The 13,247-nt window shown below is 44.0% G+C and overlaps 1 protein-coding gene across 1 annotated transcript; it reads right to left on the minus strand.

The window, feature by feature from the left end:
• Window positions 1–4,917: 4,917 nt before the first annotated feature.
• Window positions 4,918–5,217, minus strand: T265_13214 (hypothetical protein; the record flags this gene model as incomplete). Its single annotated transcript, XM_009167771.1, has 1 exon — window positions 4,918–5,217. A coding segment is annotated over one exon (300 nt), but the record flags the coding sequence as incomplete, so codon positions are not given.
• Between the last annotated feature and the right edge of the window lie 8,030 nt (window positions 5,218–13,247).

Consider the following 13,247-nt stretch of genomic DNA (forward strand, 5'->3'; position numbering starts at 1 on the left):
CAGTGTGTCTTCGTGAGGGATCCTACTCATAAACTTGCTGAAAACTCTTCGATAGTCCACGACCGGTTTTGCCCTTCTTGAAACTGATCACCCAGGCGCAGTCCCCAAGTATCCGTCAACAATATTTTCCCTTTTGAACTTCAACTTTCCGCACATGAGCGGTGCGCGCACCTGCACATCAGTCCGTTTTGACGGGAGACCCAAATGAATCATGCCGCAACTCTACTTTTTTATCGTTCATCTCGGAGAGATTTCAGCGACTTTTTGAGTAGTCTCTTACACTGAGAAATACATTAAGATACCTCAAATATCCTACCAACTGGAAAATGAGGTGATATGGTGCAGTAATTTCAGCTGAAGCAGGGCATCACGAGTGAGAGACTCGGTTGAACTCACTTGTGTTTCATTAAAACCGAACCAGACAAATTAATGTTATTCGAATGTTGCTTGTCAAACTTTCCGAGGAAACTTCAGTTGAAGTTGGTTCTGAAGGAGCACAATGGCTACATCATACGTTTCTTTAAAGATTGAATTTTTGAATTTGGAGCGGAAATTCTCAGCGCAAAACGACATTGTATTAATCTGTAGGTGGCTAGATTCCATAATGGAACTAAGTTATCCACCGGACAACAGGCAGATTTACTGCAGGCTGATTCTTTCGCTGTTAAAGTGGGACGAACTGGAACATCAGCTTTAAGCGGTTTTAGCGATTCGCTCAGTCAGAATATCTGTGTACCGAATACTTTTACCTATTTGTATTTGGACACTTCTTTATTTCCATCTATGAGGATAGTTTGCAATTTCCGTAGGTCTGTTCCTCCAAAGTATGTTATTATCTGGCGAGCGAATAGGTGTGAAGTTACCTTGATCTTCGAGGTTTTCGTCCGGTTTCTGAATGTTCTCCCTCTTCCACATAACCATAATCCAAAGGCTCCAAAGTCTTTGATGGCTACATGTCGTTCGGGGGAAAGACATGATAGATAGACAGGGGATAGGTGGGGGTAGATGAACTTTATCCATTGCGGCAGAATTTCTACCTGTTTTACAAAACAGGAACTAACTTCAATAGAGCTTCGTTTACAGGATCTACCCAGGCTGAAGTGAAAACTTCGTTGAAACAATGCACAGTTTTGATGGCTTGCTGACGGACACATCACTGATTTGTGGAATCATGTTTTGAGACTCGGCTGTCGAGACCATTGACTTGACAAAGTAAAAAACCACCCGGCGACCGTTTGTTTTACTCTCTAGAGTGTCCAACTTTCATCAGATTATTTAACTCAGACACACAACATGTCAGATGTTGCATTCAACTAGTCAAAAATGAGACTTTTATCCTTGGGCCAAACTTTAGAATCCCACGCGTAAATGCGCACCGCTTAAAAACCCAAGTTATATTTGAGAAAATGTCTCAATAAATGTATAGACCAACTCCAACGCGGAGGATGAAGGTAGATGAAATGGACTGTTCTATCATTCGTTTCTAAATACATCTATTTGACTAGAAAGAAAACGAGCAACAAAGGATGACAAGGGATCTGGGATCACTGTTATGCGGAAAGGGGAACACACCCAGTATATGGACAAAGTAAACCAAATTGAAAATCAAAGCAAATTTGTACCGCCGAATTGTAAATATTTCGTCCTTAGGAAAAATACATATCTTAACCTTATATCGTGAAACATTTGTACACCAGTGTATGTAGAATGAAAAAAAAAACCCCCCCCCCCCCCCGCCATATAGCTAAACTGCATCTTATCAGCCAGTGGTTGTTATCAGTTCATCTACCGTCATTCGTAAGGCACCATTTGTAGCATACTAGAACGCATTGCATAAAGTAGTTATTGGTGAGTAGTTTGAATACACCTAGCGGATTGTTTATGCTATTGGTATAGGACTATTCAACCCACTAGGATTTGGAAAGGTGTTGTGTTTAAACATCCTTCGGTCGAGTGCACCCACCTAATGTTGAGGTGACCTGGATAATTGTATTTTATTTCAGACTTCCTCATCCGCTGAAGATAATTTAGCACACGAGTCGATCAATCAGGACTGAGATGCCCCGACATTTCCAAACAATCAGCCCAAGTGATTGAAATCTGTGTGCGTGTGCAAGTTCCTTCAGACAAAACGCATCCAATGCATTTAGTCTCACAACCCACTGTCGATGACTCACTATGGTGAAACGTCTCCCTAGGCAAGCTAACCCCTGTATCGGTCGGTTTACGCCATCGGCTACATAGAACAAGCGTGAGGTGGAGCTGGTCCTACAACAGTGAGGCGAATTGACCGTATTCGTGTCTTGGTAAATCGGTCACTGGTTTGACTGTAATAACACCAACGCCTCAAATCATTTCCGGTCTGATCCACTCAAACCAACGTTTTCAACAGAAGAACTCTGAATGATACATAAAGTATATTGAACCACCCAAACCAAGTTAAAACCTGATGTACAACATGTCGTATTTACGGTGTATGCAACGACAACATTCTGGGAATTCGGACACCGGTACTCGCCATTGGCAACGGGCACTATGTTGAAAAAGAAACACGGTTTGATTTCGCATCCAGATTTTCGGCATATCAGAGATCGTCTCATGGTGGATATCCAACGGTTCAATCGTCCGACCACCCACTTGATAATTAGGTTCCTCGTCTATAACAGCGCCTAATTGCGGGCTGTAAGGCCGTGCTGGTTGTAGAACTTCCAAGATTGAATTCGACTTGTAGGTAATCTTTTTAATTTTCTATGGGCGAAGATTTATAGTCGTATTTTGTGTATTATTAGTCTAGGGTCTATACATTAGACCCGCGAAATCCAACCCTATTATCGGTATCGATACCTGAGTTTCGGCTTTCGATTTATTTTGGAAACCTTTGGGTATTCGCACAATTCCAACTGATGAGCCGATCTCTCATAACACAGAGGAGCGCGAAGTTTGGGTTTAGAACGGAAACTAAATGTACATCTGCGTTAGGTGTACAAGTCAACTTTGGAACAACCACGATTAGCCGAAATGGGTTAGTCAGTAAATGTACCTCGAAAATCACTGTAGGAAATTCCAAGTTTTTCTCTTGTCTGTTAACTGTAACTACGGAAGATTGTACGCAAAGTAGTCCGCTTTTAGCCCTGATATAAGTTCACGAAAATGCACCACATCACCACAAACTAGGGTCTACTTGACCACCTTGCGCCCATCCGCCGCTGACTCCCTAGGGGCATCTTTGTTTCCAGTCTACTAGTCCGCACTGTAAGCATCCCATAGTCAGCTATTCGGACAGGCGTATTCGTCGCACCCGTTTTCAAAAGTCTCTGGTCGATGCCTCATCTCATTTGGGCGAAACACCATTCCGGATGATTGACACATCGCACTCTGTAGATGTTAAACGGGAGTAGTCGAATTTGGGAAGGGATTGGTCATTCGTGTACCACCTGTCTTTGGGAAGAAGAGAAACAGGCGTTAGCAAGATTACGTAACTTTCCTGACGCCGTATTGGGGGCTTTCCATATCCTTTTACTCACACAGGACACATGATATGGTAATTAGGCTACATCGGGTGACACACAAACGCGGAAACTTAGTTGGTAACGTCATTCAAACTAAGGAACCCAACCTTTCGAAGAGAAAACTCACAAAGGCTTAGTCGAGGCATCGTGAGTTACGGAAACAGTTTAAAAGTCTTCGCTATAACCACGCCGCTTGGTTCAAGAAACATGTCTGCAAAACTCAAGAGGTTGATTTGTAGTTGGGGCAGCGACGAACAAGCAGATTTGACTCTGTCTACAAGACTCAAATTAAACCAAACCTCAGTGATGAAAACTATTCCATTGATATACATATAAAGAATCCAAATTCAGGGGTAGCATTCAGATCCAGCTAATGATCGATCGTGGAAACAAACTCTGATTCAACCATGGAAAATACAAGCATGCGGATGGGCGCGGCGGATCACTTAGCTTGATTCTCAGTTGAATTTCACGATCACGACATTGCACAGATACAAATGTGACGGACGATTTACGATGACCAGGTACCATAGGATTCTTTATTAAACGATTTGTGAAAACACACTTGAATCTATATGTTGCTCATTCTGAAATGTTTGAACATTGGTGCTATTGGATAAAATAGCTCCCGATGCTTTTCCACCAAATGAAGCCTATCGGTCCCACTACACGAACATGTGTAAAGACAATGCAGTGTATTTGTTCAAACCGAAATAGATTCACAAACCAGACTAATTGGACAGATTCAAATTGGTCCGACAAAGAACAATCCACATGTTGGATGGACACAACCGAGTGCGTTCAGGGGAATTCGTTCAAAAGAATGTATCCTTATGCATTATGAATGACGCAAGTCTACACCCAGGGACATGATCGTTCTGAAGAAAAGTCCGTCGATATCCACGCCGACTCCAATCACAATGAATCTGGTGGCATTTCACTCTGGCAACACAACCATGTTCTGTATTGCGTTACGTGAGGATGAAAGACTGTTAATGCGAGTTTCGGGTCACTTACAATGTAGAGTGGAGCGCGGCGGGGCTTCATGGAAGATGCCATTTGAAAACATATTGCACAGAACGTTTGAGGGCCAGCGGTATGAGTCTGGTATGCGAATAGTCTGGACGATTCTCGGGAGATCTATCACAGAAGTGTGCAGTGACTCGACAAATCCTTGGTGCGCCACATGTTCAAGAGGCATGTTGTCCATATGCAACATATTAACAACTGTTTGTATCCAGTACAAAACAGACGTTAGATACTTGACAGACAGGTGCGTACAAGGGGATTCCGTTGATGATGATAAACTCGCGGAGTAGAAGATATGCTTTGGAGGTGTAAAGTATGGATTATCCACAATGTCTCCAGGGACGCGGAAATTCCGTGGTGAGTAACTCGCACGGATTCAAATGCCACAGTCGACTGACAAAAGGACAAATGACCATGGTACCAATGGAAGCCGTACGAGACGAATGATGTCCATAACAAACGGAACACGTTCTGGAGGGTCTTCATGAACGTCATATGTGCAGAAGGCCAGTAATGCGTAGAGGATCAGAATACACGGGACTGTGACCAAGGAGATGAGCACCGATAAGAGTGGTATGGTTGCCGGATAATAGTCCCACAACAGTTTGATCCGATCCTCCGTTGCCGTGGGCCTCAGTCCCTCATAATTAGCTGAAATATTGTATAGTGATGCAGTCATTAGGGTTGAATGTTCACCCGAGAGGACACAAGTAATGTGAAGATCGACCCAGCGTGTGCGTTCGTGTGGGTGTATTCGATCAGCTTTTCAGGTATCAGTCGTCAGCAGATGGCCTTGTTTGATACACAGTATTGATTGTGGTGTTGTTTTGTCCAAGTGGTGCACGCCGCGTCCACCTTTGTCACCTTGTTCATACACGCAGCTTCCGTTCGGGTCGGTCTGAATCCTGTTTCTCTCTCCCCCTCTCCAGTAGACAGTAGATTGGGAATTGAGCAGCGTACTACTCAGCCAAGTTTTCGAGTATCACGTGTTTTCAGTAGATGAGAATTGGTTATGCGGATTGGTTTTGGGACTTACGGGGCAGTTAGAGCAACTATGCGCATACTGTCATAATGTTTCATCTGGAAGTTTATTTGCAGATTCATTTCTGTGGACCGATGGATGGTGTGTGCTATTTAACAAATGAAATACGTCAGAAATGTAGCTAAAATACGTCAATATGTGAAGTGGTGTATGTGTGCGCACGCGACGCGACGCGACGCGACGCGGTCCATTGTGCACCCTATAATAATTCACAGTAGTGTGTGCCAACAACGTACTTTGTGTTATCCTTGTTTTTCTAATGACTGTTTGGTTTTAGTGCGGAGCAATCACTCACCCAGTGTTAGACCAAGCTAATATACCGGAAGCCTTAACTACCTTACTGTTCCGAACTGCAGACATGATGTCCTAATGAGAGGGGATTAATTTTTAACCTCGGATTGAAGGGTTAGCGAATCCCACCGAGATGTTTTCCAGATAAGCCCCGCCACCAATGCAAAAAGTGCATGTGCGGAAAGTAAAGCCCCGCCACTTTGTGCTATCTCCAACTTAATGTACGCACACAACCTTGACCTATGTTTGATGAAAACAATTCCTTATCCGCAAAAATATTTCCGTCCGGACGTAAAACCTCTAATGAACTTTCTGACGCTTTCAACTCTCGTTCTTGACAAGGAGACGTTAATATGTTATTTTGCGAAGCCACGGTGTGATCCATCAGCAACGGTTATGTAACAATGGCCACCAAATGACGCTATCAACTGTTTCTGATAGGTGGAGATGTAATGCCCTATAGTGTCGGCAAGACATCGGTGTTCGATAGGGAACTTGGCTGGAGCGGTCTAGCATGGAGTTTAGGACAGTAATTCTATTCGTTTATTGCTGGTCCAAACATTTGGCAAAAATCAAATTCTTTTGAGGGGTATTATCCATTAGTCGCACGACCGCTGTTGACTAGAAGAACTTTCTTCGCGAAGTTTACGTCTGACGTGTTTTTGCATTTATCGGAGACCCTGGTCTACACGTCGAAATCGATGAGACGCTAATATCTGGTCTTACAAACCACGCAGGACGATGTCGAGGAACTAAAGATGTGTTCATGTATGCAGTGCCAATTTCACCCTTTTCAATAAAAACTAGAAGTATAAATTTCATATCTTCTTTTTTCTAACCTTTTCTGGGTGGTGGGGGTTAGTTGTTAATCTTAACTGTTAATCTGGAAAAGATCCTCCTACTTACCTGTGCATACCCGAACGTGATTCAAATCACGATTTACGTTGTCAAACAGTTTTTAGGCGCAGTTCTATGGTGAATACTTGAGTAGACTCACGTGCCGAATTCAGCCCAATGTTTAAAACAATTCGAATTAATGCTGACATCTTTGTTGTTGCACACGTTCCCTATTTTCACTAACCACACTAGGCTGATAGTTATTTACCCCTAGAACCACAATTATGTGGTGGCAGCTGCTCACGCCTTGTCTGACTGACTGCCGACGCACTCGCACGTCGTGTTGCACTCACCGCTGTTGAAATATGTGAAATCAGTATGTGGGGATACTGAGCCACGCATAGCCTAAAGCGGTGAATTTTTTAGTAGTCTTGAGTAACCGTCTCTCAGCCGGTCACCAGAAGTTTTCTTTGAAAACGAATCAGGGTTCTGAATGTTCTGTCACCACCAGTTGGTTTCAGTGATTGTTGCAGTTTCAAAAATCGGTTTCGATCAGATCGCTAGTCGATCCGGCGGCGAGTAAATCTGAATGGTCGATGAGGCATGTGAACCGTGGCAAATCATCGTGCTTGTGACCTAGTGGAGGCCTGTTGTTTCGAATAATAAACGTAGTTTTCTCTTAGGTGAAGCGCTCTATTCTTGATCGTTTCCTGGGAGCAGGACACCACTTGTAACCGAGGCACTCGATTCTTCTGGTTAGGCTGAATATTCTCACGCCAAAACGAAGAATACCAGGGCCCTTTTACGACTATCAAACCAATTTTCACATCAGAGCCACTTGAATATTAGAAAAATCCTCAAGTGCCTGTTTTTGTGGCTGGATATAAATGCCCTTTTTTACTTGATTTTTCCAGTAGATTTTAAGTAGTCAGATGTCATGTTTCTAGGTAAACTGCTGCGTCAGAAGGGGATTACAACCGAACAGGGAAAGAAATATTGGCGCCCGTCTTGCGATTAAAAGATCAGATAGTGTTACGCGCTGAATAATATACATTTCAGGCTGCCCACAATCCACTGCTAGCGGTGTTCGGATGCAAACAGCTCACATCTGTGTACAGGGCCACAATGGGTAGCTGTTACTGAGTTGCTGTATTAGAAATCAGCGTGCTTTCCCGGTTACTCTGACGCACTTGCATCTTCAACTGGTGCCCACATGACAAACAGGAAATACTGAGACTGTGTGCGTTTCGTCATTGATTGAGCCTACATGAGAAAGATCAACATTTTCGGAGACTCTATTACACTTTCCTGGTGCAGAACTAATGACACGGATGGATCGATGAGGGATCCAATGAAGTAGGAAGTGACCCAAGATCTAAGCGAGGAATGGACACAAAGGAGCAATGGATGACTGGTTTTCTTGCCATTTTCTTGACTGTTTGTCACCCATCGATAGCTGTCTTATGACAGCGGACCGTGTAGTTGCTCAAAAAAATCAGTGTTGCCTATATTTAACCAAGCAACCTATCCACGTATCGGTAGGATGAATTCTCTTCCAGTTCACCAAGAAACACTTGTGGGAGCTTGCTCGTTACTGCAGTTAATGTGGGATGACAGAAAAGCACCGGTTGCATCACAGTAATTCATGGTCAAGAGTTCATCCAGCGTTCGCAAGGCTGTTGCGTGGACAAACATTGCTTACTAACCGGAAAGCTCCAATTGCAAAATATATCCACTTCGCGCTACACTGCTGTTTATCTTTTTAAAGTACTGGAGCTATTGCTAACTGCAAATGGCAGTCAGTTTGCCCCAGCGGATTTAGCAGAATTATGTGTTTCGTGGGGGAAGTTCTCTGTACCAACCTCAACCGAATGGAAGATTTAGCAATACCTTCAAACGGGTAATTTGAGGGAACAGATTCAGAGCACAGCTGCAAGGCATTCAAGTGGCTTTATTCAAATCTGCGGTTCTACATCAGGTAAAGCCGTGCTAAAACCAGGTTATTTACGGTGTATAAAACGACAGAATTCTGCAATTTCGGATACCTGTACTCGCCATTGGCAACGGGCACTTCACTTGTACGTCAACGCAGTTGGCTGTCGCGGTCAGATTTTCGGCCAATCGGAGATCGGCCTCATGGTGGATATACAATGGGCTCAATCTTTCGACCATTCGCTTGATAATTAGATTCACTGTCTACAGCAGCGCCTAATTACGAGCTGCAAGGCTCTTTTGGTGTAGGATTCCAACTAGCATCTGGTAACCTTCGCAGCCTGCATCCCAGGGTCCAACTAGGAGTTGCATAGTATAGCCCTCGTGTATACCTCAATATCCAGTTGTGTCACCGCAAACGTTCGCCGTGCGACTCCCTTACTGCAATAGACATCCTGACGGGATACAGAATACAGACTGAGCATTTACTTCCAGAGTCACTTGATTAGCAATCAAACAGAAACTTCTTCAGTCATACATGGACTAGCTGCACGCAAGCATCAGTGACGCACTCATTTTCACTGTGGGCTTGACAATTCAATCACCTCATCATCCCATTCGTAAGGTCATTCACACTGAATGGACTATGACACTATGTGCGCTTCTCCTGGACCGCCCACTCCAGACTCATTTTTCCGAACTTCGTGATGGTACTGACATGGTCTCAGCAATGTACCTGTTAGGAAGGCGACTCAGAACTATTCTTGCACAAACGCATACGTCCTAAAAACCTGGTCATCGTTTTTCTAAAGTCTTTAGGATGATCTCACTCACGTTTCCCGTAGTCTATTCTTGTAAGCACACTGATTTGAATATTTTGACGGAAACAGTCCATTGGACTTGATTTCGACCAGGCGAATAAACTGCCTAGTCCCGACCCACTGATTTTTGAATGATTCGTTTAGTTTGGACGCGAAAACAGGCAACATTAACTGGACTTGTCTCTATCGGTTATGGAATTACTTTCCACTGTTTTAGTTGTGCGTATGATGAGAACACTGAGAATACCACATCCACGTTGTCCGGAGAAGATGATCCTACAGTTCTTTTGCTGGAATACCTGCCCAAGTAATCAAGATACTTCTATGTTGGACCACAGAGGACGCGTGACGATTTGGACTCAGTCTGGGTGGGAACCCAAATATACTAACCTTATTATTCAGAAGTGAATTGGTCTGCGTTAACAGTTTTGCCTTATGCTGCCCTTGTCTCTCATCTACTTATTCGGTTTCTTAGGGGTCCACCTTTTCATTACTGGCTGTACTACATCGCTAGCTATGCTGAGCCACGGTGCAGCCGCTTTACCCGTTCACGTGCTGCCATACAGAATCACCATACGTTCTCCATCTTCCAGTGACGGGATAAAGGATCCGTTGCTTAGGCAAGAGGTTCTTCCGTCTCAGCTCTCGTTCGAGGTGGAAGCAACGGCGGTTATCGCATAGATTCACTTTGGGGCAATTAATGGACCCATCAACTCTCAGTTGTACGGTTTCACTCGTGTAACCAGTTCCTGGGTAATGCTTTCTAACACTGATCAGACGCGCGGCCATTATGCGGTCCAGAGCAAACTTGATGTCGTTCAAACATGTTTTAATAGACCTCGTCACAGTTCTGCATGTTCGTACTGAATGGTCTTGTCGGCAGGACACTTGTTGACGCGCACAGTGTGACTTCGGCTAGTGAGTATCGATGCCTTTTTGGAACCAACCATTCGTAGATAGCAGCATTACTACAAGACCTGAGCGGCCCTAAACCTTTCCTTTTTTTAAGCAGTCATAGTCAACTGCTTTAATTCAATCAGTCACGGAGCCAGTCCACAACAATCAATATTCACATTCCGTTCTTTCATTTCATGGCTTACGCGTTCCCAGTGGCTCATTTTAGTCGTACAACTGAGGGTTGTACGTATGTGTCAGGTCGGCCGTTGCACTCCACACTGACAGAACAGAGCCTGCTCGGCCCATGATTCAATGCCCTGCATTGACCCGAGCGTCGAGCCCTTGCTTGATGACTTGCTTCAGATCAGTATCATGCTTGCGATCAGCATTGTGTAATCAGGAGCCTGCGATTGAGATAACGGACTAGCGCCGGCCATGCTGGTGCCTGAGCTCACCTAACTTGTCTCGAACAGCAAAGGTGCCGACGTAGACGCAGTAGACCACATCGTACAAACCGTGCAGTATAGGTGAAACAGATGGTGATCTTACATCGCCTTGACATTTGTTGCGTGATGCTATCGCTTCATTTCTAAAGTAGGTTTGGGTGAGAATACATCATAGCTATCCTTGTTAAGGTGGTGGATTTTGTTGTGGTCTTAGTATTACGCCGATGAAATTGCCTTTTCGTCCTTGTGGCAACGTTAGGTTCACTTGGCTGTGGTGAAACTGTATATACTAGGAGCCAATTTGTTCGAGGTATCCCTGCAACTGTTCCCGGTTTCTTGAGTCTCGTAGTCGCCGGTCTTACCAACTCTAAATCTACTTGTCATTCAAGCAATGTGCCCCTAATTCAGTTCGTTTTGCCACTGAGGATGACCGCCACTTTTGCATTACCTTGAATTCAGCCCGTAGTCTGCTTCAGTGCAACTTGATCTCACAACTACATTGACTTTAATGTCGAGCGGAAAGTTTATCATCGGGTTCGTAGTCAACTCGAACAAAACGAGTAACTGCCTTACCGTCACCATCCTCAACGCTACCGTCACACTACGACGACCGAGACTTGACTAGTTAGTTTACGGATACTGCGGTCGACAGCGAGAGGCAAAATCAGCGAACCGGTCTAGTGATGCACTCGGATACGAACTCAAATTTCATTGGGCTTGACTTAATAGCTGGATTTTTTTTCTTTGGTGTACAATATGAATGGACGTGTACCAAGGTTGTCATGAGCCATGAATTCATATTACGAACCAAGATTGTCACGACACTGAATCGAATTCGCCAAACTGTTGGTTCGTTGAGTTACCACTGACTACCATTACCGTCTCTTTTGAAGAGCATGGTGCGAGTGATGGACTTGTCCAACCTTCAAGGTCAGGTGTGAAAGTCAACGACAAGAATGCACACTCAACGCCATGTACCACGCATAAGAGTATCGGAATCACTTAAACTATCCGAAACAGTGAGCAAGTTACTGACTGTGAGGTTAGGAAGTCCAGGTCAATCAACAGCCTTAGCGGACTGATGAAACGAGATCCCTCGATAGGAAATGATCATCGGTTGGTAAACCAAAAGGCCAGCATCACTATCAGTGGTACGCTGGGCTGACATGCTGGTAAGGGAAAATCGTTGGCACCGTACCTCTGGCTCTTCTCATTTCACACAATCATTTCCAGACTATTCGATACTATGCTTACGTCTATAACAGTTGCTCGGTGATCTTACGGATGATGAAACTCGATGACTATGCCTACCTGAGTAGTTCCAATAAGTGCAAAGTCAACAGTGGACCAATGAAAGGTTTCAACAATCCCATGAGTAGTCTGATAAGTCGTGGTGCAGTAATGTACACTTATCCATGGAAGAAAAGTGATTTATTGAGCCATTCTATAAATTAGACTGAATTTCAAATCAGGATAATGGTCGAGAATAAACAGTAATCTGTGCTATAAGGTGTTGGATTTGGACCTAGCTGTGCCCACCAAGACACGTGAACGAGTCGTATTAGATATACCACGTTCGTTCAAGCAATCCGATTGAAACCACGCACTCCCGTTGTGCCATTGTTCAGCCGACATATGTAACAGGCAAAACACCCTCGATTGACCAGTAACTGAATATTGGGGCATAACAGCCAATCACTTTCTGAAGCGATAAAAAATTAACAGGGAGAGTACCATTCTAAGTTCATCTGCGTGAAGCATTTGTATTGCTCACTAGTGGAGTGGAGTGAAAGGAGCAATTCATTATCGGCGAAGTAAATCTGACGTCCTAGGCGCGAAACACGTCTAGACACAAAGTTACTAAATGGAACGAGAAGTTACGTACATAACACAGAAATGATTGAACAGCTCAGCGTCAACTTTGGTCTTGAACCTGGAACTGCTTGACATTGAATCAGACGCGTAGTCGAGTATGGTTGGAGTTGAACGCAATCCGTCCCATTAGTATTGCTTCTTGTGAATACAAAACAAACGTTAAAAAATTTCAGAATCAAATATAAAGGGGTATTTTTGCTCTCAGTTTAACCACATGGACATACTTTGCTCGACATAAACGTTGTTGAATTGTAAGCCGATTGGTCATTATTTATCAGATCCGCCATGAAGGTCAATATGCAGCGAACGAGAGAATGTTGTCATTGCTGAGAGCACCTCAGTAAGGTGATCACAGAAATTCATGTTTTCCTTTGAGATGGGTATTATTCGATAGCTTCTCTAGAAAATTTGGTTCGAGCAGAGGGCTGTCTCTCGGGGGTCTTAAAATTTAAAAAGAAGTTCAACGTGATCAGCCAACAGCAGACGCTTTTGAAGCGGTGTGTATCCCGAGGGAGATTCATCTTCCTTGTTTAGTCTGATCCACTAACTCAGCCAAATTACCGATATT

This window comes from Opisthorchis viverrini, assembly GCF_000715545.1.
Source record: "Opisthorchis viverrini unplaced genomic scaffold opera_v5_47, whole genome shotgun sequence".
NCBI lineage: Eukaryota > Metazoa > Platyhelminthes > Trematoda > Opisthorchiida > Opisthorchiidae > Opisthorchis > Opisthorchis viverrini.